Below are 27,729 nucleotides of genomic sequence, written 5' to 3' on the forward strand. Positions count from 1 at the left end.
GCCACTTCGAATATTATCGTTGCTAATTGACAGATACAAGTCAAAGTCGAGTTTATCTAACTTCAATGTGGGGGTGCAAAGGTCAAGTAATTTCGGCGACAGATGGAAAGGCAACATTATGAGTCTGCCGTAGCGATGAAAACCTCAATATGATTTCTTAAGAGAAGTCAAGGCTGCCAAATATACTATCTCATTAACATATCAAAGAGTGCGACCCTGTAGAAGTGTCATACGCGTTCTGTCTTGTTTAACTCCTCCACGTCATTCCAAAGTCAAAGCCACTTTTTGATCAATAATTTTGATTCCCGTTCAAGGTCATCGCACCCATCAAGCAGCATGGACGCCCTGAATAAAAACCACAATACCTCGGCCTAATTATTACTATATTAGCAATGAAGCCGTGATATGAAAACTTTCCGATAAATGTAGTCGTACTCGTGTTTCCAATTAAGCTCTCTTTTGTATGAATAATGGCGTTTTCCTCCAATCGCTGCCCTCCAAGGCCAATCTGACTTGGCGAATAGGCATTTGGAACAATAGGGTCGACAACAATGCCACGGTTGTTGAGTGTGTGTCACAGAATTAATTGTATAGGTCTGCTGAATTGTGACCACCATGAGTGGGCTGACGCTGGTGTACAGTTTGTGCGTGATATGCTGCTCAGATAGATCGTAGCTGACTTCAGCGCGTTACGCAAATGGAATGGCCGCCGTTCTTGTAAAACTGGCACCAAAGCTATGATGTTTATCACGTACTCATCAACATATTGTAATCATAATGGCGGATAACAGCTGAAGACACTGGTCGCTAGCACAAACAAGCGACGTCGCCATCGCGCCGTCGCTCACGTTGCGCTCGTAAAAACCCGCCTGCTTGGCAACTCAATGGGGGAACAATGTAGCTTCTCGCTACGGAGTGATCTGACTCCCGGTCTCGTCGGCAGCCCTACGCGTCAAATGTGCGTTTGCCTGCCTCTGGAAAACTGCTTTGATGAGGACCTGAACGGCTGGGATATCAACAACTGGGTCGGTTGCTCCAGCGCTGGCAAGCGTTCGGCGAGAAAGAGCCAACGGAACACCTACGGCAGTGCTAGCAAGCAGGAGACGGCAACACCGCCGCAGTTGCCCGCATTTATCAAGGAGATGAACCAGACCGAGAAACCATACAAATTCACGCACTTCATCGACACTCGCCAGTACATAACCGAATACAGAAAACATTACGTTATTCAAGATGAGAGCCTTAAAAACACTTCATTTGGATTCGATTCGGACGAGAACAATGCGGTACCGGACCCGTATGAATTCAAAATATGGAAATACAGGTAAGAATTCACGGCAACTTATAGCGATCGCATAGATTCCCCTCGTGGACATGCCTTGTTTACCGCGTGTCGACGTACAATAAACTGTGTTTTGATACTAGAGTTTAGCATTGGGCAACACGACCTGGCCCAACCAGCTATAGCTATCGTCTATCAGGCTATTGAGGCCATGTCAAGTGGAGACACATCGTGCACTCGACAATAGGGCAAGAACCATTACCTCTGATCATCAATTTTATTTACGTCGATTCTGTAGCCAGTACTGGTCTGTGTCAATTGACCCTTCAAACATATCAGGGTCTGTTCTAAGCCACGGTCCCTCCTGTATCCATTATAAATTGATGCTTCTATCGAGGTTGGATGATCTTATGGACAAAAGGTGGTAGTATTTCAAACGCTACCTCCGCACCATACGTATACCCTAGAGCCAAAATTTATTCTGTTGTCATCCTACGAACTAGCTTGTTTGTAGCGTGCCATATCTATATCTGGCTTTGTTTGTGTTATTGGCAGACTGATTTATTTAATCACTCATAGGTTTTGAACTGCAGGTTAAATGATAAACGATCGAATCGCGTTTTCCCCCTAGTGTACTTCCCACGAAGTCAAGTCCGCCGCGTTTACTGATTGAAATGCTCCAGCGAAAAGAAATCGATCATTGTGAGATGGCTGTTCTTTCAGGGTCAAACAAACCGAGCATTTCGTTTGAATGCGCATTCTTTGAGGCGAGGGAGAGTGTTTACAAAATTTGCAAACAAGTTCTCCCAACAATCGATATTGCGTTCGCTTCGCCGGTTGACTGCAAACTGGTGTCAGATTATATTTTATTATTGAGTCTAGTTGATCTAACTCTAGCAACAAATTGAATGAAAGAAACGCGTATATTGTTGTCCATTTTATGCACATTTAATGGGCTTTAGCTAATATGATCTCAGCATATTCAAACGGACGGTACACAGTGGGCTCTGTCTTATTTACGACATGGCATAGTTGTGGTGACTAGGGTTACGATTTACAGTGGTAGGAAATCACGACTCGTTGGACTAGTACGCGTGCAGGGCACGAGCAATTCATCATTGACAAAAGACCTGCAATGCCCAATGTAAAAGAAGTACAACTCACGCCATGCCAGCTTGTAAACAGTGAAGATGGTGTTTTAAATATCAAATTGACAGTGTCGTCATGTTCTTCAACAACAGGGTTTGAATGACACTATCGATTCAACGTAACAGGAACCAAATATACGCGTACCAAATTTGAATTCGTCTTGTGAATCAAGGAGCGCTTACTGCCGAGAAGAATTAATGAAGGTAGAACCATAGACCCTCGAGGGTCTATGGTAGGCAACCATGGATCTATTTTTTACATCCAGGGTTGAACGCGCTTCGGGGACATATTCGGACTCTAAAATTTCTACAATACTTTTCTGATCTACCCCTTGTGGGGGTTCATTTTAAAGCTCTTGGAGAAAGGAAAACTTTCGACATCTTAGTTTTTCTAAAATCCAAAATTTTATTTTTACCCCATAAAGTTAACACGGGGATGGTGGCCATTTTCAATTTCAAATAACGCAAAATGTTGAGCAATGTGTTTCGCTAGTTCCAAACTTTGAACGGTGACCCCTGATATTTATTAGTGATTTGGTAAGAGAATCGTTGAAAGTTTCGTTTGAAAAAGTTTGAGCAAAAGTTTAAGTCTTTTACTTTCGAGGCGCATACTGCCTTTGATTACTCGATTGTCGCGCAACGACAAACCTCAGAATAAAACATCTCTGCAAACACATTTCATCGGTTCAAGAACTGAAACACTTCCGTCGCTTTAAGTCAAATCGTAGTCCCCTCACAAATGTGGAGGGGCGCTGTGGTCTGGCCGATATCTCCTGACATCGCCGAGATCACAAGACACAATACCAACCGAGTCCCAAACGCCTTCCTTAGAAAGTTGAATATCAAAGCGCACATTTGAAAAGGTGACTTGGCCAGAGGGCTCTATAAATTTTAATTTACAACATATGTCTACTTCAGAGATGTCAAAACGGCCACTCAACGACGCAAAGGTCAAATTCAGCGATATAGTGAATAAATCACGTCAAACCCTATCACCCCACCCAACAACTATTTACATCATGTTGATGATACTTCTATGACAACGACAAACGGTGCACTTCATCTCTGCTCTGACACAGATCGATACTGATCGGCACCAGCGTCGCCCTTCGTACTTAAAACGTCAGGACGACATTCATTCTACTGTCGTCTGCCTGAACGCGTATCACAGTTGCATGGACATACTAAAGTTAATTTTTCGCAGCAATCTAGGGTTGCTGGTTTTCGATGGCAAAAAAGCGCTTTCCTTGTGTTGCTGCAAACGGCACTGTGTCTGATTGAAAACCGGACTACAGTTGTAATGATTTCCTTTACACAGAATTGTAAAAAGGTAACTGTTTCCTCAAGATGAAGATACAGTATTCTTGGGCTTCATGTATGTAGTAACGCCTTCCGATAACATCAACATTCTTCCCTATTGATATCAAAGTTCTGTATTCGGTATGTAGTGTTAAGATACCATGTCAGCCTGTCTGAGATTTCAGTTTCTGGCCAGGGGCATTTATTACATTAAATATGGATTTTACCGAGTTTAATGTCTGGCGAGTATGGCGTGGATATTTGAAACGGGTAAATCTTGATACACCAAATTTCATATTCAGCAGCTAATCTTTTTAGTTTATGGCCGAATTATCGCAACGGCGATGGCCTAACCACCAACAGTACTAGTAATTCAGAAATCAAGAAGAAGATTTCTTCGGGGAAATAGATGACAGTAAAATCGCTTACAGTCTATTTCACATTCAGCATGTTTCTATGGCAACAAACAATGGTCCACCTTATAAAGGAGAGCTTACGATATTCGTCAGGAGCAAAATGTTATGGCAACGCATCTAAGACTATTTCACATTCGCCGTCAAGAGATTTGCCTCGGAATGAATACTTTATCTGAAAGGGCAGAAAAAATCCTTTGCTGCGTTCTATATTCGGAAATGATGTTTATCTCGCCAACTGAGTGTATGGTTGAGTGATATTATATATTTAGTACTAGTCCTTCGTTACCTTCTAAAAGCTGGTGCGAGATCTATATACACAAATTACTATCGTGTATGTTAAAATTGAGAGTGATAGTGTTGAAATATCGTAGACGCTCGTTGTCGGGTATCGTGGAATGACATTGAAGACAAATATCAATCACGCGCGCACACCACCTTGATGGAAGATGCGGAGAAATGAGACAAGCATCAGAATTGAGAGAGTAACCTACTTCTCTCAACGAACACGAGATGGTGTTGCAAAAGTACAGGAGATAATGAGATAAACCAATCTATAAAGGTTGACGATCTTGCCATTCTTGGAGAGAAGTGTTGATATGGAGATAAAAGGGAAAGGAATTGTGGGGCGAGGAGCGCGTTGATGGGGAAGGAGGGTGTTAATGGGGAGGGGTAAGAGGTAATCAACAAAGGAAACTGGCTGCAAATATGTCAGCAATGGGATAAAAAATCAGTGACCGGACAAAATGATAGCCAGACCGGTTTTATATCTAAATATAATTTTAAAAATAGATGTATCATCAACAGGGGATGATCGGCACTATTATCTTTGAAAATGGATCCACCGTATTTAGGACAGAGGATGGTTACTATTGAGGGAGTACATTTTTTGGTATTTCCCTGTAACTGTGAAACAATGTCGAAAGAGAGACAGATTGATTGGACTGTACGAAAGCCCCCAAGACGTTAGCAACAGCAGTTGACGAGGAGGCCAAGCACATTTGACTCTGGCAAGTTTGTACAGCCGCGAGTAAATATTTACAAATCGGAGTTAGTACAATATTGGCTGTGTGTTTGCCATAAAATCCCTATTAGAACACATACAGAGACTCTGTTTCAAAACTCAACACTCTTGAAAAAATAATTCCCCAATGCGTACAATCAAGGGCACATGCAATGTCAAAGCTAAATACTCCACGTCATATTTCTATAATTAATATTATAAATATCACTACAAATATGTAAGTCTGCGGTCTGAATTCCTAAGTAAATGGCACAAGCATAAGCTCTTAGACAAGATAATAATTATTTATTATTTTATCTGGAAGGATTAACTAATAATTTAACACTAGCTATCATCTGCATATTCTAAATCTTGAATATTTCAGAACACTTCAGAGCTTCTGCCTATAGTACTTGTATGACTCGCATTCGAAAGTCCGTTCATTGAACCTCTCCGCTAGTTTTGAAAACTTAAGGTACTGTGGCGCGAGATAATAGCAACAATCAGCATTATGGCATTTTGTATCTTCAGTAGTGACAGATATTGTGTTTCAACTTCAGCAACACGTTATGAAATCACGGTCACTCCACAACCCCACGGTCACTCCACTTTACCGTGGATATCCGTAGTCATTGGCATTGCGAAGAATAAGACCGTCTCTATGTCGAGCAAATCGCAAATGCTATGTGTATTTTGCAGCTGGATCCGACCCTCCCAGAGAGATTGGAATAACATAATCACGGATAAAGCCATGCAAAAGCTGGATCAGGGGTATTTTACGAAGAAATTACAAGTGCTTAATTGACATTAGGACAAGCACTTTCATGAAGAAGCTGAATGGCAGATGGGTCGCTTTATTTTTTCAGTGAAATGGCATACTTCTTACGTAACAGTTTGTTTTAACGGCAGACGTACAGGTGTTTAGCAACGCCGGTGAAGTCCTTCAGTAAGAGAATAAAATGTCATTCGAGATGTCATTCAACCTTCCCATAAGCTGGAGTGGGCTTTCCGTAAAACCAAACACCTGTAGCTCGGGTAAAATTTAATGCTGGTACTTTCTTTCACAGGGGCCGTGCTCTTAGTGTCACTCTCATTGTGTTTCTCCCAATAAACGACGTCCCCTTTGTCGGTAGAGCTTGTCGTGTGAGGCAAACACAGGACAGAATCGTTTACTGGTTTGTTTGTTTGACATTCCTTTTCACAGGAGATCGATAAGCTGAGGCAGATCAAATTTGATGATGCCTTGTCACAATAGGTTTTCTTTCTTTCGGGCTTTTAGCCGAGATTACACGGATCTAGCCCTACAACCCGGCCAGTAAGTCAAGCATTGTCGACCATTGTTTGGCCTAAGACAGCTATCATCGCAAAATCCAAAACCAGATCCGATCCACGTTTTCCACAGAAATGACGTTATGTGTTTCAAAACAAGTAATATCTCCATGTAGCATGTGATTTATTTGTCAGATAAAGGGACAGTGTTTGCAACTTTTGATAAATTTTCGGGGATTTGTTGGTCTACAACACAAGTAAAAGCTTATTCTCTAATTCATAACCCTCGTGTATGTTGAATTACAAAGAAGTAGATAGCCATGTCAGCACAACGCATTGACTATAATATGCAAATAATAAATAAATCCCTGCTCCGATTTTTATGAACTAAAATTAATTTATCAATAATAACACTGGACACAATATACATACGTGCTGTGTTGACCGGTTGAACACTTGGCATTTCAACGTGTGACTTTGGAAATAGAACGAGAAACTCTTATTTTACGACCAGAGCAAAACACTGAATACTGTATCAAATGTTACAGCCGATGGACTTTTAAAGTAATTACTTGTTAATTGAAGCAAAACTCCCTGCGTAAAATGACAATCGTAATGTTTATCATAAGTCATTAGTCTTGATGATGGGCACAGCATCGTGTCTTAGTGTGTTTTAAGCTCTTTGAGTCTTTGTTTGTTTGGGGGTTTTTTTGTTTGTTTGTTTGTTTGTGTATTTGTTTATTTGTTTTCACTGTCTGTGTAGTGAAGCTACTGAACCGCTTGCTAGCGGCATTTTGGTCAAAGGAATTCATTAATCCTTCGTTTCAAACAATTATCAGTAACACTGGAACCACGGTGACCGTCTCATATTTCGACATGTCGTTAGAACATTTTGTTGTCGTTCTTTTCCATTATTTTCTATATAAATGCAATTCCGGAGAGTGCATTCCATTATTAATACCATACACTGTCTTGAATTCAATATTTGCCGGGCAAAGAACTGGCAGACACAGTAGTTCAGCTTTGTTAATATCTCCCCTTCAATGCTAAAACTGAGAGCAGGGCCGTAATTTTGACTCGGACGCGGTTAGTCTGTGTCTGTGTGATAGGACCATTTGGGTTCTGTTTATGTTCCATAAATCAGTTTTGTCTGAATCAGTGTGGCAAACACATCGCGTTGAGAAAAGGAATTTTCTAATGAAAAGTGTCTTGCAAATTATTGTGTGTGTTTTGTATTGTTTTTTGTTTGTTTGTTTGGTTTTTTGGGGGTGGTTTGTGACCGATACTCTGTGATATTTTGGTAGATAGTAATGTGCAGTTGTATATGTATTTGTTTGGTACAATGAGAAATTTAGATATAACAGTTAAGTTACTTCGATCTAGATATACGAGTTTGATCACTCTGCAATGGATAAAGCTCGTCGAGAGTTTTGCAACTTTTGCTGGGTGAAGTTCCTGAAGATTATACATATCGTGCTCTATTGGGTGTGGGGAGAACGCTACTCTTATCGCTAGCGGGTCACGTCGCTAATAAATCGTGCCGAAAGAATTGATCTCTAGGGCCCAGATACTGTCGAAAACCATGACAACGACTGAGTGGCTGTGTAACTCCACGCTCGCTCGTCACGATGGATTTCTGAATATTTTGTTTGTAGTTACGCGATAACTATGAAAGCCGCAGGATGGCATGCTGAACGAGGTCACCGAGGGTCGTTACCCTGGTAACACCATATGAACTGAAATATTTCAGTCCTCAAGCTTAAGGTCGTCGTTTATTGCATGGAAAACATGCATGCTCAACATCTTTTAGATCAAGACAGTTAGACACTGCAAATATTTTCCAGTCAAGTAGAAATCAGGGAAGAAATATGGACATACAACTAAAAAACAAACTAACACCAACGAACTCGAGACGGATTTTCTAATCAAGGAATGCAAGTCATTGCCTCTGTATTGAATCTCATAATTGCTTCCAATATTACACTGCGACGGCGTCCTAAATACCTACCAAATATATGTGATCCCCCGGGGGAATTACGCCCCAGGGAGAAAGAAGTGTGGTTTCTATGGACGTGCCAGATTGTTGTCATTGTCCCTACACGTTAACCAGGTCAGCATCCCAATAACTAGGGAAACTGCCCCAGGGCGCGTATCGACGACCTGTGCTGTGCTGTGCTGTGCATCACCGCATTCTGAATACAAGGACGATCCTTTTATGTAATATTACAACAACATCGGAATAAGAACATTAGATTCAATGGGGTTTAACAAACGGTTAACAGAGGTTCGCTGTATAGTTTCCCCGCGCCGATATGGACATTCCATGACAGTCAGGTTGACTTGCAAGACGTGTTGACATGCGATGGTGGACGACATGCGACATTCAGTGACGTAACCTACTTAGTTAATCAAGCATATTACTTTTCATGTACACGAAATGTTTGATCAGATTAAAAAGTAGACAGGTCTTTGGAATTGGCAAGTGATTGTACATGGATTACAAATGGTTTGATTTACAGTAATCTCGCCCAACTACATGTATTGTAATGTCAGCCCTGTAATAAATCCTCTTTTCTTGATTTTCATTATAATGTTAACAAAAACGGGTAATCTCGCGACCTTTAACCCCAGACCTGGTCATTTTCGATAGCGTTGCTATCCTAAGTACGTTTCTCCACGGTTGATGGAATTATCTCGGACCAATTTTATTCCATGGCCGTGATATGTATTCTGGGACAATGCATTGTTATTCTTCAGTAACTATGCTGTTCACAAATCACAATAGCTTCTTGACACAAAAGTCAAACGTCATGCTGACGTCACGCTTTCTGGGATTTGGTTCGCGCTTTTGGCATCTTAAGTATTTTAAATACCAGTCGCGTTGACCATGAAATATTTGTGTCGGAGTCAACACTGCCATTGATTGCGACAGCCTCAGCGCTGACCGGTTCCCAATCATCTTTCTGCGAGCGAGAACGTCCACAACAATAATATTATGCAGGTACAATCCCTCACCGTAAGCCAAGATCACATACAGCTGTTCGCCGCCTCGAGTTTGTTTTACTAACAATTATCATGCGAAAGCGATCTCAAGAATCGTTTTTACGGTGTATCTTATTCTCCCCTATGGTGCAGATGATATGATGGAAATTGAAGTCGATGTGAAAGATAGATAAATAACATTCAAAGAGCTAGGTCATTGACTAAGCAAATCCAGTAATAAAAGATCACAAGAGTCGTTGGACTACAGGTAAAACCACGTCTATATTTATTGAGCCACCAGTACATAGAACGCTGATTTGGACAATCTCCAACTCGGTGGTCGAATTCGGCACACGAGCCTCGCGTTGTTGCAGCATCTTTTATCGGCAGTGCCGAAATGTGTGTGAAGTATAGGGTTTGTGCTTACGTAAAAATAAAAGTGCACCAAGAAAATGAAAATACGTCTGATAGCGCAACTAATATGAGGGTAGTTCACTACGTGCCTCGAAGAGAACTTTGATCTAATAGGACAAGCTACATGATCCTATCAAAGTAGTGACGTATTGAGCTGCAAAATTTGTCAATTGATATTGAAATTTGAGATCAGTCCGCATAGGAGTTCACATGAAAAGCCTGTAACGCTGAACCACACAATTATTCGGCAGTGATCGCCATCCAAGCAACCACCTGTTGGAATGTGCTTGCTACTGACCCAGAACTGACCAGTGCAGTCCGAATACAATCATTCCTTAAGGTAATATGCACCTCGAAAGTAAAAGACTTAAAATTTTGCCCAAACTTTCCTCAGTGAAACTTTCAACCATTCTCTTACCGAAGCAAGAATAACAAGTCATCGTTGATGACACAGTCCCCGCTTGCTAATGGGTACTTTGATTACAGGTCCTGTGATAAAATACTTTGATACAGATGGCACTCAATGGCCAAGAATGAGTTCCATGGTGATGAAAAACATAAAACCAATGTAGGCCACTATCCTAAAGGTCATTAAATGAGTCAACTGGGAATTAGTTGACAGGATGTTGCAAAACATTCTTTCATACTATCCTAACACTAATAGATTATCACCGGTACCATATTTCATAAAGTTTGGTGGAAATATGTCTGAGTTATGGCTCAGTACATGAGAAAATTGTAACAAAATCACCGCTACACAGCGATATTTGATCTTACTGTTTAAAAAATCAACATGTATATGTATGACATAAGTCAATGTCCAGGTACAAACTTTGAATAAAATCAGTTGAGACTTGCCAGAGTAATGGCTCTCGACATGAAAAAAAACATAACAAAATTGCCACCATGTGGCCATATCGGACCATATCGAGAAACAAATCAAAGTACATATTTATATCAAAGTGCATATGTATACTATAAGTCAATGTCCTTGTACCAACTTTGAATAAATTTGCTTGATACATGTCTGAGTTATGGTTCAGGACATGGAAAATCTTTAAAAAAATGGCCACAAGGTGGCCATATTGGATCGTATCACAAAAAAATCAATGTGCATTATGTATGACATAGGCCATTGTCCTTGTACCAACTTTGAATAAAATCAGTTGAGATATGCCTGAATTATGGCTCTGTACACGAAAAAATCATAACAAAATGGCTGCACAGCAGCCATATTGGATCATATCACAAAACAAATTGACGTGCATATCTATGATATTGGTCAATGTCCTTGTACCAACTTTGAATAAAATCGGTTGAAACATGTCTGAGTTATGGCGCTGTACATGAAAAAAATCGTAATAAAATGGCCACCTGGTGGCCATATTGGATCGTATCACAAAACAAATCTACATGCATATATATGACATAGGTCAATGTCCTTGTACCAACTTTGAATAAAATCGGTTGAGATGTGATTGAGTTATGGCTCTGTACATGAAAAAATTGAAACAAACTGGCCGCCTGGCGGCCATATTGGATCGTATCACAAAATAAATCAATGTGCATATGTATGACATTGGTCATTGTACTTGTACCAACTTTGAATAAACTCGGTTGAAACATGCCTGAGTTATGGCTCTGTACATGAAAAAATCGTAATAAAATGGCCGCCTGGCGGCCATATTGGATCATATCACAAAACAAATTGACGTGCATATCTATGACATTGGTCAATGTCCTTGTACCAACTTTGAATATAATCGGTTGAAACATGTCTGAGTTATGGATCCGTACATGAAAAAATTGTAATAAAATGGCCGTCTGGCGGCCATATTGGATCGTATCGCAAAATAAATCGATGTGCATCTGTAAGTCATAGTGCTATGCCTTTGTGCCAAGTTAAAACAAAATTGGTTCAGCAGTGTCTGAGAAACTGTTGATGACGGACGGACGGACGGACGGACGGACGGACGGACACACGGACGGGACCCAATCTATAAGTCCCCGCCGGACTTCGTCCGCGGGGACTAAAAATCAGGGGTCACCGTGCAAACTTTGGTACGAGAGAGACAAATAACTTGCGATTTCTCGATATTTGAAATTCAAAATGGCCGCCATCCCTGTGTCAACTCTATGGGAAAAAATGAAATTTTCGATTTTCGAAAAACTAAGACGGTGAAAACTTTTCTTTCGCCAAGAGCTTCCAAATGAGCCCCCACAAGTGGTAGGTCAGAAGAAAAGTGATGAAATTTGAAGGCCCGAATATCTGTCCCCGAGGTGCGTTCTACCTTAAATCTAATTCTTCCGAAAAGGAGGGAGGTTACCTAAGCGGCTTCTAACTCATATTTATATTCAATCAAAGTACATAAATTGTACTTTCCATTCGAAATTATTATATGCCTTTGGATACAAACTCAGTCGTAGCTGTGGGATCGTGTCACAGAACTTGTTCTCAGGGTCAGAGCTTATGCTTAGCATGTTGTAAGTACCGGATTCAAACAATGGTGTGGGACAATCATTATTCTTTCTCTTTCAAGACTACAAATTCAGTTGCAGCAATGGGATAATACTGTAACGCCTTTTTTCTGGACGCGGTTTCAACACTCACCGACATATCAACAATAATCAACGAGGTACGCTGTAACGTGATAGTATGTACAGTGCAACTTTACACTATGTTGTTAGAATGCCTCTGGACAGTGTTTCTATTAAGAAGGTTTAATATTGGTTATAGGGACTCCTTTTTTCTCTCTCAAGAAAGCCAGCGATGTGTGTCCAAGCAAAGTGAGATTAAACCTCATTTGAACTGCAGGCATGCATAACCATGCTTCGTGCATTGTGTCTACACATTTGCTAGGCGCTTTAAACATACAAGTATTCACGGTCTGTGCTCCTGGTGATCGAACTGAAAACATAAATCCGCCGATGAGGGACCATGCTTGAAACCAGCCCCATTCAAAAAGTCATACAATCCAAACTCCAAATGTGTCTCGATATGCAAAAAAGAACGTTGTTTTTCTCGCTTCACAGTCTTGCGGACTATCACAAATATTAGTAAAACATAGCCTGCGGGATGACCAAAACAATCTACATCCAAATTTACACACAGGACCACGCAGAAGGAAATCTGATTTTATTAAGTAAGAGAATAAAACACTGGTTCACTGTGAAGATTATCAGACCTACGTTTTCAAATACTCTTTTTCGAAAACCCGTGATGATAATTGTGTAACCATAGAGACTGCCATGTTAGTGGTAAGACACCCTTGAAATTATAACAAGACTTGCCTATATTGTCGTTGCATTGATAATCAAGACAACAAATAATTTCGAATGTAGAATGACAAGTTTTATGATGCAATATGAGACAATTGTACAATAGTAATTTACTTCATAAGTTTGTTTCCTCGATGGGGAAACAAACCAGTCCGCAAAACAAATTCAGGTCGTGATGACACCGCCATCTTTTCCACTCTGCGCACGCCCACTTATTATATACGTGTCGGCATACATCATGCGTCATGCGACGAACAGGTGACTGGGCTTGATTCAGTATGCAAATTAGAATATATATAAACCGACAAACGACTACTACTTTACCGCCTTGGGGATATAAGTCATATGTATCTAATTGGAGAAACGCTTGAAAGACGTTGACCCCCTAAAAAATCGTGAAAGTCAACTTTGAAACGAGAGATAAAACTTTTGCGATGTTTTTAGAGGTTATATTTTCTATCCTCACTTTTAGTTTTGACACTTCATACACGACGAATAAATAAACTTACAAATAAAATGCTACAGCCCAAACACTAATTTCTCTTAATTCTTTCTTAAAACCGATCTGGAGGATTTCCAAAATTTAATGCTACAAAGCACACATGACCACACAACAGAACATTAAACTTCCCAGTTATTTCGATCGCCAAACTATCCAAATTTTTGAGATTTTTGCTTTCATTAGAATACACGCTATGAATTAAATTGCACAAATTTTGATACCAGAGATCGTTACAAAGAGATAACACCATAGAACAATCATTTCAGTACGACACTTCTCATGGTGTGCATTTCTTTAAGGAGGAAATTTCGCAATTGCGTAGTTTACTAGTTGACAAGTGGGATATTGTCGGTGAGAATTGGAATTACAATGTAATACCTAGGAACAGGGGATATTCGTGGGTTTCTGAAAACTCGTCAATCAACTTAATCGATTCAGATCAACAGAGTGAATATCACATGTCAGAAATTGCTCTCCCTTGCGTTTTCTACTCTGCTTATCGTTTCTGGAAAGAGGAAATTGCCTCTCAGGCGCCTTGATACGACGACAAACAGAATCTCAATACAGTGCAAGTGTTGTCGGCGCTAAGGAAAGGGAAAAGCCTCATATTAGCCTAACAGAGACATCGAATGTACTCACTTAAAGGGGAAATGGTGCGATCATTCAGTGAAAGCGTCATCAGCTGTGTAAATCTCATTAAAGTCGAATTAATACTGACTCTTATTTCTTTCTCATGAACGCTGACATTCACAATCAAACAGCCGCTAAGATGTAAATTTTCAGTTTAATGGTTTACACAAGTCATTTGACTCAAATAGAAAGTCGTTATGAAGGCCGATTCTAGTTGATATATTAATATATCCCTTCGCTATGAGCGAAATAATTATATGATCGAAAAAAATTCGCATGGTTCAACCCTGTCGTTTTGTTCATATTATTGAGGTGGTCGCGAACATCGAAATACTGTGATCGCGTATAAAGTAGATGGGTTTTTGAATTACAAGGTCAAGGGGTGAAATAAAATATAAATGACACAAATGTCGTATAAATCACACCACTCCCAAGTACAAACTTCAAGTAGACAACTGAACGAACTTTAATTTGTTCAAATAAAGCTCGCGTTTGACCCAAATTAGATGTGAAAATATAGAACCACGACTCGGAGTTCAGGCAAAGCGAGCGTCATAAGTGATGAAAATATATCAAAAGATTGTATCGTATAGGTCTATCTTTACAATGTATAATGCTCCTAGAAACAACGCCTCTGTCTGTTCACTTTTATACATCACAAAACACAAAAAATCGGAACCACGATCACATTCATAAAAAAATAAAATAATGCTTTTATTTTGTCTGAATTACTTTTCCGGTTCTGTATTTTATTTGTTTTTTCAGTCAAATATATCTGAAATTAGTTAAGAAGAATCTCATTTGTAACCTTTGATGGCAGTGCTTGATTTCTCTGCTCAGAAATCGAGATCTAAAATGAAATGTCTTTTCTTCAACACGGAAATGAAAAAATGGAATATGTTATAAAGTTATGTCTACGAGTATAAGGAATCTAAATTTAATTGGAGAGTAACGAATACTGTATGTTGGAATAATTATTACCATATGGATTATCTAGGAATAATGATGAGAATACGGAGATTTAATTTGAAGGTCTATTTGATGTGAGTTGATTAATAATATTGAAAAGGCTAATCGTTTAAAATACATAAAAGCGTCCTGGATAATCCACTGACTTACAGCACAGTAGCAGCTGAGCAGAGATTATAGGGAACTCTACTTACAGCGGTTGATATTTTGGATATTTGCATAAAGCATACACAATTAAGTTGTATCCAGGTGTATATTGATAATACATGTACAACACCTCGTGATGATTGTGAGCATGACGTCATCACAGAGCCTCTTTGTTTAAACAGTATTTGTTGTTGTTTCCTTCCAGGGAATTGTTCAACAGGTTGGATTCCATCCTTCAAACAAACTCAGGAAGAGAGAAGTTGGACGAGCAAAAGTAAGATCTTTAGGAGAAATTTTTCAGTTTTCTTGTCTTATATCTTGAAGTGTATGAACTTTAGCCTTATCGTTGGCGAGTCGTTAAAGGTAGAACACGCCTCGGGGATAGATATCGGACTCTCAAACTTTTACAATACGATTTTGGTCTGCCGCTTGTGGGGCTCATTTTGAAGTTCATGGAGCAGATAAAGTTTCACCGGTTTATTTTTGTGAAAATATGAAAATTTAGGTATTTCCTCATGGAGATAACGCGGGGATAAGGGCCATTTTAAATTTCAAGTGACGGTAAATGTTGGGTAATTGTTTTCTACAAATTTTACACGGTGAACCCTGATATTCACTTTTGATTTCGAAAGGGAACCATTTAGATCTTCCTTGCAGAAAAATTGAGCAAGTCTGTCCACTTCGAGACGCGTTTTACCTTAAAAATACACGTTAAATATTTGTCACATGATCTTTAAGTGTGGTAGTTAAATAGTTTGTCTCATGCAATGACAGCCAGGGGGTGCTGCCCCTATTGACATTAACATACCACCGTTTTCTTTGGTTTTCCCGATTGCACTATAGATACGAGTCATTTAGTAGACCTATATTTTTGAGATCTCACGGATATGTCCCTAGAATGTAAGTATTCAAATCTTACGGTGACTAGTGGGTGGATGTAAGCTAGACCGTTTTGCTAGCTCGGTTGCCGTGTTGTGTTCCACTTAGGTAAAATAAAAAATATATGGGCGTGCAAATCGCAAGACTTTCATCCTTTTCATTTTTTTATTTCATTCTACTCTTCATGTTTGGTTATTTCGTACCATTTTTGTGAAGTCAAATAACAATCGTTTCATATTTATTTTCTCATCGTGTGCAGAATAGAAAATTGGCCATTTATTTCGTAAACATGTGTTTAATAGCATTAACATAATACAGCTTGCCTTTTGGCTATTGACCATTCTAACCCCTGAATTTGCAGTTTTACAAACTATTATTACTAATAATTAATATATGTAATTACATTTTTAAAAACTGCGCGTCCATCTCATATGTATCCAGTATTATCCATCTTTCACTTAACATACCGAAGTTGGTGTGCAAGAATTGGTGAGATTAAATGCGGGTTTTATTGATAACTGAGAATACTGCGATGTGGCACTAGAAATATCAGTCTATACAGAATGAATTTATAAAAATATTGACTGCTCATATTAAAGGTATACTGTCACCTGTTCAAATTTTGCCAGAGTTACCATGGAAAGAGAGAATCTAACCAATCGCAGATTTTAAGCGGGTGGCCGCTTTTTAAAAACAGCGCCCTCACACGGGCATTTTGAATACCAAGGAACGCCCCTTTGACCATATATGGGCATATTTAGATTACAGGTAACTGTATACCTTTAAATAAAAAGAACCGTATTCAATGGTAAACAGAGGATGACAACGATACTCAGACTGACTGGAGCCAGTCTTAAGTACAGTCTAAAGTGCAGCCTATTGCTTTCGCTTGTATAAAGATATTATTTTAGTAAATTGAGAATTTAGAATTATCAAACGAAATTCAGACATACACTTATGGCAATCTCGAATGATTTTTCACAATTAAAAATGGTTTGGAGGGAGGGTAAACCATTATTATTCGGCTATTCATGGCTATTAAGGTATACTTCACAAGAAGTCGTCCATCATACACCTAGGCTGCCTTCGAAAGAAAATTCACTTTGTATGAATGAGATGCAATATATATCGGAGCCTATAACGTTATGCCTTTGTACATACCATCTGACGTAGTTTGAAGCTAATATTGGTAGTAATTCAAAGTTCATTCTTCAGTATAAATCTGTAATTTTAAAGTTCACATCTAGAGTATAAAATTAACGATGAGAAGTCTGCAAAATCACATGAAACTTTAACAAATAAAATACTATGATATTGTTAGGGTCATTTTTTGGTCGAAAACGACAGTATTTACAATGTAAAGCTTATCGTTTGGTACCTACATGTTTAAATATAAATAAATTTGAGAAACTCGGTGTAATAACAATAACTGCATATATAAACATTTTATATTGAATTTAGAGCCACTATTTGTTGTGACTTTGCATATTGTATTTTCATTGGGATTTCTTTGATTCTGTCTGTAAACTACAATTTTGTTTGTTTTTGTTGTTTTTGTTTTCCCCCAAAATCATGTAGCGTTCAACTTGTCAATACAGCCTATATGTGTGCAATGTCAAGTTGATTGCTTACGACTGAATGCTAGTCCGCACTACCATTCATTTGTCAATAATAATGTAACATATTGTATGCAAACCTATTGTTGACAATGCTAATACTTGGTATTTTAACACACTGTGGGGAGAAGAATAAGGACATGCGTTTATTTTATGGAACAAAACTAATGAAAATATATTATTACCAAAAGCGATAGTTATTGTTCTTTTAGCAAAGCTTAACGTATAGAGGCCAATATCCGTCAGTCTTACCAATGGTTCCATACACGTAGCCTATTCAGACTATCAGAACGACTGCCCCGTGCCAAGTGTCCTAAACACAATGCATCTACAGAGAAACGGGAACAATGGATATCTTTCAGAAAGAGCAATTCAATTTCTATCAAATTATTCATACAATGCTCCACCTGAAATTCTGCTCGGATGTGTCCTTTGTTCAGCTACCATAAACATCGCCATCTAGGAGCATGCACTTTAATTTCAACAAAAGAAGGATTCTTAGAGAAGTTTATAAACTTCCCCTGTGTGCATGCCGCGAACACTGTCTCTTCGGGCGGATTGACGTTTACAAAGCGACTTAATTAACATTATTGTCAGTGATCGAAATCAGTTTCAATAACTTGAGTCCTGCGGTATTCAGCAGAGACCCGTTAAGCACAGGTGACTCGCCGAAATAGTGGCCCACCTATGTTCCGCCATAGTTCAAGGCGTGCAAAACAACCACAACATAATATTCGCTTATGTGATTTCCAAGTGTCAATAACTTCACACAGTTGTGTTCCTTTATTTAGTTTTGGGTGCTAATTTGAAACAGATTTAAATAATTACGTCTCCTTGGTTGAAAACAAACAATCAAACAAACTTGACTTTGGATGAAAACACTTGGTGAGAGGTGGACCACCAGAATCTGGTAGAACATTTCACAAAATAACAAGAAAATAATTTCAATGCTCAATTAAAAATGACTTTTTTAAATTCGTGTCATGCTTTACAACAATAACTCAACACCGTGAAGGATAAGCCATGCTAAATACTTTTGACATTTTGATCACCTAGATAGGGCTGTAAATGTTTGCATATCTTTTACGCCATGGAAACTATTATAATTGTTATTCGCTGTACTTTAATCGTATTTTCTGTGGAGTTATTCATGACAATTTTGCCATTCCTGTCACTCCGGGGTACACTTTGTCACGCAGAGAAATTCAATTGTCGTGATACGAGAACCGTATTGATGTTGTCAGGGATGAAGAACAATATGGCGACGTCTCTACTCGTCGTCTTCCTGTACTGATCGCCACAACAGCTGGCGAGCACAGAAAAGAATAAGCGTAGTGGAGACTCGCTATTTATATGTCTGATCTTTTTATTATTAACAATTGGCTTCGGTTCAGCTCGAATGAGTGTAGATCTGTTGTACATGACGGATCACAATTATTGTACTGATAGTTAATTCAGCACGCCATTTGCCATTTGATATGCATGGTCTTGCTCTTGTACAAATATCGTCAAAATAGAAAATGTTTAGACAATCTTGTCTGTATAAATTTATTACCAGAAGCGTCTGTATGTATTCTATGTCGACAGGGAAGGACTGAGACATGAAGGATTCAAAAACTGAATTGCCTGGAAGTGTTATCAAAGTATTTTCACAGTCAACGCAAAAAAAAAAGATTGAGCGATCTCTTTTTAACTATAGGGATATTTGTGTTCCACGTTTTCACCAAATTTCTTTCGACCATACCGTCTGGTAAAATAAACGGAAATGAGGTCAGATTATATATTGGAAATATTTCCTTTCTTGCAACGAAGGTTCATAGAACTGTCCAAGGGCGGCAACCAGCCCGGCTATTCGAAAGGAAATTGACATTTATCGTTCTACGGTTGTAATTGACATCTGCAGTGAAATTTTAAATGAGTTATGGGCTATTCTCACTGACACACAAACGTCGTCAGCACTAAGATATTTTCAATGACTGTTGAATACAGCAGCCTTGCTCTTTCTATTTCAGAAAGCTGACCTCGATTTTTGCAAAATATGTATCGCTTGATGTTTCATAATTTAGAAAACGACACACGATATGTGTGTATACATGAATATACCATTTCACGCGCAAATATATGTGTGAAATGGTTCACAAATTGACGTGAAAGCACACAGCGAAAATAAAATAAGCTTACTTGAAGTCAACGCGTACTACTTTGGCCTAAATCTGCAGTTTTGGTGATCTGACAGGTTACCGCCAATGTCTCCTTGCTCTAAAATGCAAGATTAACACCTTTCGACATACAGACAGTCGAGAAATATGTATTCCACTGAATTAAAATGTGACATTTGTTATTACGTTTACTGCATTAACCTTCATTAAGCTTGGCACGTGAAACAGAAATGTGTGACTCTCGCTCCCTGCGGTCAGTGACATGTCTATTTGATATTCCATCGATCAGAACGAGTTAGCACCGAGACTGAAATGCCCAGGGCTTTCTTGCCAATGTTAGTCCCTACCACTGGGATGTCGCATCAATCACATACATTCAGTGTCTGCAGTGCATTTCACATTTTCAAACTCTGATCGGCATGTGGAATAAATTTCCTTCGATCTGTTTTGATACTACTTAGGCAAAAAAAAAAATTGTGTGTTTCCTGTAACATGCTCTTCAGAAATAGGGTAGGTAGGTCGGAAAAAAATTTTTTTTTGGTAATTTTTTTTCTCTGCAAAAAAGAAAATGTGAAAATTTCAATACCTTTCGACAAGGGTCAGGCATCGTCATTGTCAACACAAAAGATTACATACACGAATGCAAAAGACAATTACGCAACACTCAGTATTATACACAGCTAGACAGTGCGACACAGAACAAACAGTAAACAAAGTACACGAACTATTAAACAAAATGTACGAGAACAAACACATCGACCATGATACTTATAAGTATCTCGATCCAAAAAACATAAAATCCGTACCCCGCAGTGGTACTTATTGCCTAAAATTCACAAACCGCCGCCTGAAAACTCAACGTTTGCAGGGAGACCAATATTTACTGGCTGCTCCAGTCCCACTAACAGAATTTCAGAATTGCTGGATTACTTCATAAAACCACTGGTCCAGCAACAACCGTCAAATATAAAAGACACAACAAACTTCATACAAGAAATAGAAAAAACAAATTTCCCCAACATGCATTTCTTGTAACACTCGACGTGGTGTCGATGGACACAAACACAATTCACGACGAAGCGATTCGGCTAGTCAGTGAAACATTAAACTCACAAACCTCGCTTCAAACAAATTACGGCATCAAAAAACCACCACGGAAGACTTAATAGAAATGATTTCACTAATTCTAAAACACAACAGTTTTGAATTTAACAAGCAATATTTCCGCCAAACCCGCGGCTGCAGCATGGGATCGAATGCCTCGCCAGAGATAGCAGACATTGCTTTTCATGAACTTGAAAAGAAAATAATCGTAAACAACCACAACAACATTCACTTCTGGAAAAGATTCAGAGATGATGTCTTTGCAATCTTTCTCGGAACACAAACCGAACTCACTAACTTCATTCAAAAAATCAACACAATGCACCCAACGTTTAAGTTTCGAAAACTCAACACAAAAGAAATTACATTCGTTAATGTAGTAGTTTTCAAAGGTGCAAGATACCACAAAGAAAATATCCTCGACATCAAAACACATACTAAACCAACAGACACATTCCAATTTCTACATAGAGAATCTTGTCACCCGACAGCAACATTTAATGGCTTTATCAAAGGTGAAATCCTTAGATACGCTCGCACTTGAAACAACAATGACGACTTTACTAAAAAAGTCGCTTTCTTTAGAAACAAACTACTCGACAGAGAATACAAAACAATGAAATCACGAATATAACAGAAAAATGAACCACAGTATTCGTAATACACTAACAAACTGTACAAGTACACGTAAAGAAGCAACAAACAAACTCATCTTCAGTACAACATACAGCCCTTACATAAAACAAAAGATCTTAAGGGAAGTCTTTTGAAACATTTGGCTGAACTGGAGAAGGACTCAACACTAAGGAATCATTCCCAGAATCACCAATCATTGCTTACAAGAGAAACAAAAACCTAAAAGACACACTAGTCAAAACAAAATTTACAGAAGTAAGAAAAACAAAAACCAAACAAACCAGACCACCAAACGGACTCACAACGAGACCCAAACATTGATATTCTTGCCTCGCTATTCGAAGAGCAAGACCACTAAAATACATTAAAATAAATTTTCACAAACACAAACTAACGAAAGAATCTACATTGCGACTGATGAAAACCACACTCGGGTTTCGAAACGCAAGCGTCAAAGGGCCACTCATCAACTTTGTAACACCATAGGTCCGGCTGCGTCTCGCCATAAGCTTTCCCCACACAAACAAAACATTACCGTACACACTAATCCAAACTTCCTACAAATATCCGAGGCGAAACAAACATTTTCATAACACAAACAATCGGATAAGAATGTAGGAACACATTTTGAAACGAATCAAACACAAACTCGACACAAAAACATTTTGGATAGTTAGGTGGGGAGCCTCTTTCACACTTTTTTACAATCGCCATAAGCTTTCCCCACACAAACAAAACATTACCGTACACACTAATCCAAACTTCCCTACAAATATCCGAGGTGAAACAAACATTTTCATTAACACAAAAAAATCGGATAAGAATATAGGAACACATTTTTGAAACGAATTAAACACAAACTCGACACAAAAACATTTTGGATAGTTAGGTGGGGAGCCTCTCACACTTTTTACATTTTTTCTTGAACGTGATCGCATTTCTCACATGTTACGGAAAACACGCTTGCACAAGCAGTCGCTATTGTTGTTTAATGACGTCATGAAATCACGCGTGATTTAAAACTTTTCCCAGCCAATCTCGCGGGATTTGTTTTCAAGGTCCAAAAAAAAGTTTAGGGTCGGGGGGTTTGAACTAGGGTAGGTCGGGTTACCGGAACACACAATTTTTTTTTTAGGCCTTAAGAGGGAAATTTAGCTGCGTGAGATTGGTGTTTCACTCGCATAACGATTACCGGCGGTTCTTTAAGAGACGTAGGCCGCCGGAAATTAAACCGAGTTCGTCTTCTTATTTCATAACACCGCGCGCCTATGCAGCTTGGACACGCATAAGTGTACATAATTCGGCGTCCTCCGCCGTAGCTTGTAAAATAGAAATGAACAAAAGTAGTCCATACATCAGACCTTCAATAATCACAGAAGCATTCTAGACTACCACGTTTCAACGGTCATTTTTGCATCAGTTGCCATGACTATAGTTGTATCACGCAGAAACCCGCAATGCGAGAACTATGTCGACACATGTACGCGCATGCGCATAGACGTTTATAATCCCGAAGGAAATTTAATGGCCACATAACAACGAAGCTATTGAAATTAAAGTTGTCAACGTCTATTAATACGACTCGGTGAAAAATTATCAAGACGTTGTCGCGATGATGTGGTTGTGCCGTTGTCATGGTGTCATGATTTCAAGCGTTTTAAGGGATTGTCATATATTTGTTTTACAATTGATTAATGTTAGAATTGCGATACAATAATAGGTGTTAAGTGTCAATTTTCAATTTGTCTCCTAATTTGAGGTATTTTTGTGATAAACATGTTTACACACTTCTATCTACCTATCTATCTATCAATCTATACATACATACATACATACATACATACATACATACATACATACATACATACATACATACATACATACATACATACATACATACATACATACATACATACATGCCTAAGATACCGCCATAGTTTCTTGAATTTCACATGGTTTCTTTTTTGATTATTATTAACGTGTGTCGCTGAATTTATATGTCGAAATAATATGTTGAAATAATGCGATATCTAGGTTTGCAAACTTCACTGTCGCTTCATGGGCTTATCTACATGAGCTATGATAATATGACTGGTTTAGAAATGCCAAGAGCGATATAAGGAGAAAATAGTTGACCTGAATTCAAAACAGCTGTTCCACGGTAGGGTTTCTTTTCTTTTCCGTTCCATAATTTCATTTCTGCTCCATTTTTTACCAAATGTGCAATTTTCTTATCAAACCCTGCGGGTCATTCGTCTGCCTGTTCAATTTATTCTGTTACTGCTTGACTGAATAATACACACAAGCATGTACAATGCAACTTTTTTCAATTGAGCATTCTCAACATTGGATTGCTTTGTTCAATTTGCCATAATTCCTACGTGGTCGTCATAGATGCACCCACAATTATTAAGTATTTCATAAGCTTTCGTCTACAAAGTCAAAAGACGGCCGCGTCTGCAGTCCCAGCAACTAAAGGTGGTAACCACGACAACCACCATTATATCAGATATGGTCACAGGAGGGCGTGCATCTCGGGAGTTACCTCTATCTGTCACCATTCTTTCACATCATTTTCAACTCACAGGTCGATCATCAGACACATTGGTGTCGATGCTTGGTTCGTCATGAAATTATAGATCTGTAATCCTACCGACCACTGCAGTTAGAATTTTTTTCTTATCAGGTAACTCACAGGGACGGAAGATCAAAGTAGTGCACCAAGAAATATGTCTTCTACATGCACCGGGCAACGGATAAAATTAATTACACATTGATCAATTTAAACTGAACAGGCATGCCAAAAACTATTGTGTAAAGGTTCAAGTATCACGTCTTACTTAATCCAATAGCTTTAAATCATGCATTATTTTTAGCGCCAAATGAGAAACAAATATGGTCGTTTTGTTTCCATAACTACATAAATTACATTTGGTCGCCATCTTGATGACGTCGCTACCCTCGGGATTCGACGATGACTAGCTAGAGGATCGGTTATAGATTATCTGCTGTTCTTCTGGAACTCAGACAGTACGTATCTCGGATAAAGCAGCATCCAGATTATTTCGATTTCTAGGATATATGAGATTATAATGCTGCTTAAAAGAGTCTGGAAATTGAAGGACAGAGTTATTGGACTGGGTCTCATTCGACAACCTGAAACTTCCTGTCGATAAATATAGTGTCAATAGTCTTTGCGAAATACCCCAACCATATTGGTGAACGGGCTTTCTCTGAAGTTGTTACGAGATTCTAAATGCTTCAGGTACTATAACCTGGCTTCTGAAAAGATGCCACATAGAATTTATTTATTTACTTATATTTCATTTAACTGTGTTGTACTTTTATAACATCAAGGATCTGGGTGTGGCAATATTGCTTACATGTATTGTTGTATAACATAAGTCCACACAGGACACTTAAATAAAATAACTAATACTACTACCCACATTGCATTGCGGGGTTTACCATTTAAGAAGACGCATATGCATAGAGATTGGGCACATTTCTCCCATGATGCAATGCCTAGAAGGCAGGTGATGATTTGTGTCGGTAACTGGAAACATGGGTTTTCCTAGCCAGACGACATATCAGCAGAGTGTGGGGCTTTGGCGCCCTTTACATAGTTGTAGCCCATTGGAAGTTTGGAATTGATAGTCCCGGTCAGTATAATCGGGGAATTTGAAATTATTCATGTGACAATGAAATCCAAGATCAAAACCTATCCATAATCTATGGACTATCAGTCCGAGCCACTGAAAGTTTAATTCAAAATATTTCGCCTGCTGGCAGTGAGCGGGAAACTCAAGCAGTGCAGCTTTTCATCAAAGTCCCAATTACGGACCAATGACGATTAGTGAAGGTAAATAACTGTAAATAATTTTATTTTAAAGATGAAGTAGTTGAGGCCAATCCCTAGCAGCAGGATATCGGTGAAACCGCGAAGGAGAAATACTGATCAGTAATTGCTTTTTAATTGCATCGTTTTGAATAGAACAACGATCGATAGGGGAAGCTCATCAGTGTATTTGTCCATTAATTGGCTTTGGGCTTTGTACGTTGCCGTTAATTGTTCTTCTTGCTTTAGTTTACTCTTAAAAGTTTCTTTGAAGAAATCTGCCGCCATATTCACAGTCTAGGACTGGTCTAGTCTTGGACACGTGGTCCGGAATGTAGCTCCTTCTAGTCTCAGATTTAATGTATTACCTGTGCAACTTTTAATCAGCAACCTTGAGTGAAAATGTTCAAAGCCGTCACTTTATTGATCTGTGACCACCGTCTCGCATTACGTTTCGTTCAATATTACGTTGATGTGTACATCAATCAATAACAGTCTTGGCGTTGACACTCAAAGTTGTGCGTCCATTAATTAATTGCCATTAATGCAACAGTCATTAGTGTCTTAAAATCTGTGTGAAAAATCTGCAATTTTGGCTATCTATTTGTCTTCTAAGTGTACAAATAGACTTACCAGCTCAAAGAAATAAAATCTTTGTCCCACTTGCGTTTACAAGATTATTTAAAGATTTGTATCAGAATAAAATTTAGGAATAGGCCTATACATGGCCAAATTACTATCAAGTGCTGAAACAAAGCTGAGAGGTAATAAAGATGCCACATTGAAAGCGCTCTGAAGCGTGCACATCTATTAATAGTTTGTCCTTAGAGAGACGCAAGTGTCAAATAAAGGGGAAAATCTTTTTTTCATTTTTTTAGATTGTAATAAAAGTAACACTAGCAGTGAATGTAAGATTCTGTAGTGTCTGATAAATTGCGGTCGGCTATTCTGTCTGTAATGGACAAGAAATTGGCAGCAGTGTGTCATTTTGACGACTTTTCGGACGGAATGTTGAGCATGTTGAATGTTGAAAATAATCATGGGGAGATAACGATGTCCATTGAGGCAATTTGTCAGTTGTTGGCACACAATTATTAACGTACAATACGCAGCTGGTAAAAATGATGGCTTCAGTGATTGGTACTAATGTTTACTGCAATGAAGGCAAGAGTCCATTAAGTTGTTTCAGGTGATTTTTCGACACAGTGTAAGCTTAAGAATGGAAAACCGCAAATATTCTAAACCGGTTGATGTTATAATTTCTCACTTTTTTTGGATTCTCTTTAATGTACCTTAATCATATTTTGAACATTACGCTCTATTTTGGTCATGTGACCAAGATGGCTGCTTCCGGTCTCCTCGTTTTAGTATGCTCTTAACCCTGGCATGGTCCTATGAATTGGCACATAGATTTTATGTTTGAACTCTATACCATGAACACACCTGTAAAGATGTCCCCAAACGTAATCAACCAGGCTGCAGCGCATTGTTGCCGCATTCCATGGATAATTATGTTCATGAGTTATTTTTCTTCAATAAGTGCGCCATGTATCATAATCAATCTCCATAGATTTCCAGTACATTGTCGAACTCATTTCGGAGATATATTGCAGGCGGCAACAAATATAATTGACATGCTTAAATCAAATGTATTTAACGAAAGTAGTGTGAATTATCATCTTTAAAAATATCGTTTCGGTACAACTATTTTAAGAGTACGATTGAAAATGTTGTGTGATCATTATTGAAGTTCTTCGACTTTACAATCATTTGATTGCAATTTTAAGCACCAAAGACACTGAAAGCAAGAAAAGGCAAACATTCAATAGATTTACTTGACGTTCAACGTCTTTTGATCATTCCAAATTAGACCCAATGGTGTTGATGGTTTCAATACTGAGCGAACATTATCTCAAAGTATACTCCATACTGGATGGAGACCGACCTTAATACCAACGTACTCTCCCATCAAGGTTTAATTCAAGCACCTTATTGTGTAGTGGTAATGTCCTTAGGGGACAGAAAATATATTTCTTACAGTTTTGTCATCGCGTACAAGTAGTTCTTGTGGTCTCCAGAACACGTGTTTTAATACTCAATATTCGGCGTTTCAACAAAATCTTTAGAATAGTAGCAAGCCTTGTTATTGTCGACTACCTT

The 27,729-nt window shown here is 38.6% G+C and overlaps 1 protein-coding gene across 2 annotated transcripts in view; it reads left to right on the plus strand.

Moving 5' to 3' along the window:
- Positions 1-505: 505 nt before the first annotated feature.
- LOC139144752 (uncharacterized) overlaps positions 506-27,729 on the plus strand; it is a 31,181-nt gene continuing 3,957 nt past the window's right edge. Inside the window, exons 1-3 of one of the 2 annotated variants that reach the window (XM_070715480.1) lie at positions 591-1,324; positions 15,543-15,611; positions 16,181-16,237. In XM_070715480.1, coding sequence (XP_070571581.1) covers positions 885-1,324; positions 15,543-15,611; positions 16,181-16,237 — 566 coding nt within the window. In that variant the 5' untranslated portion in view covers positions 591-884. Of the gene's footprint in view, positions 1,325-15,542; positions 15,612-16,180; positions 16,238-27,729 lie in introns of both variants that reach the window. The other variant, XM_070715481.1, reaches the window with a different exon arrangement.

This window comes from Ptychodera flava, chromosome 12 (genome assembly GCF_041260155.1).
Source record: "Ptychodera flava strain L36383 chromosome 12, AS_Pfla_20210202, whole genome shotgun sequence".
Lineage (NCBI taxonomy): Eukaryota > Metazoa > Hemichordata > Enteropneusta > Ptychoderidae > Ptychodera > Ptychodera flava.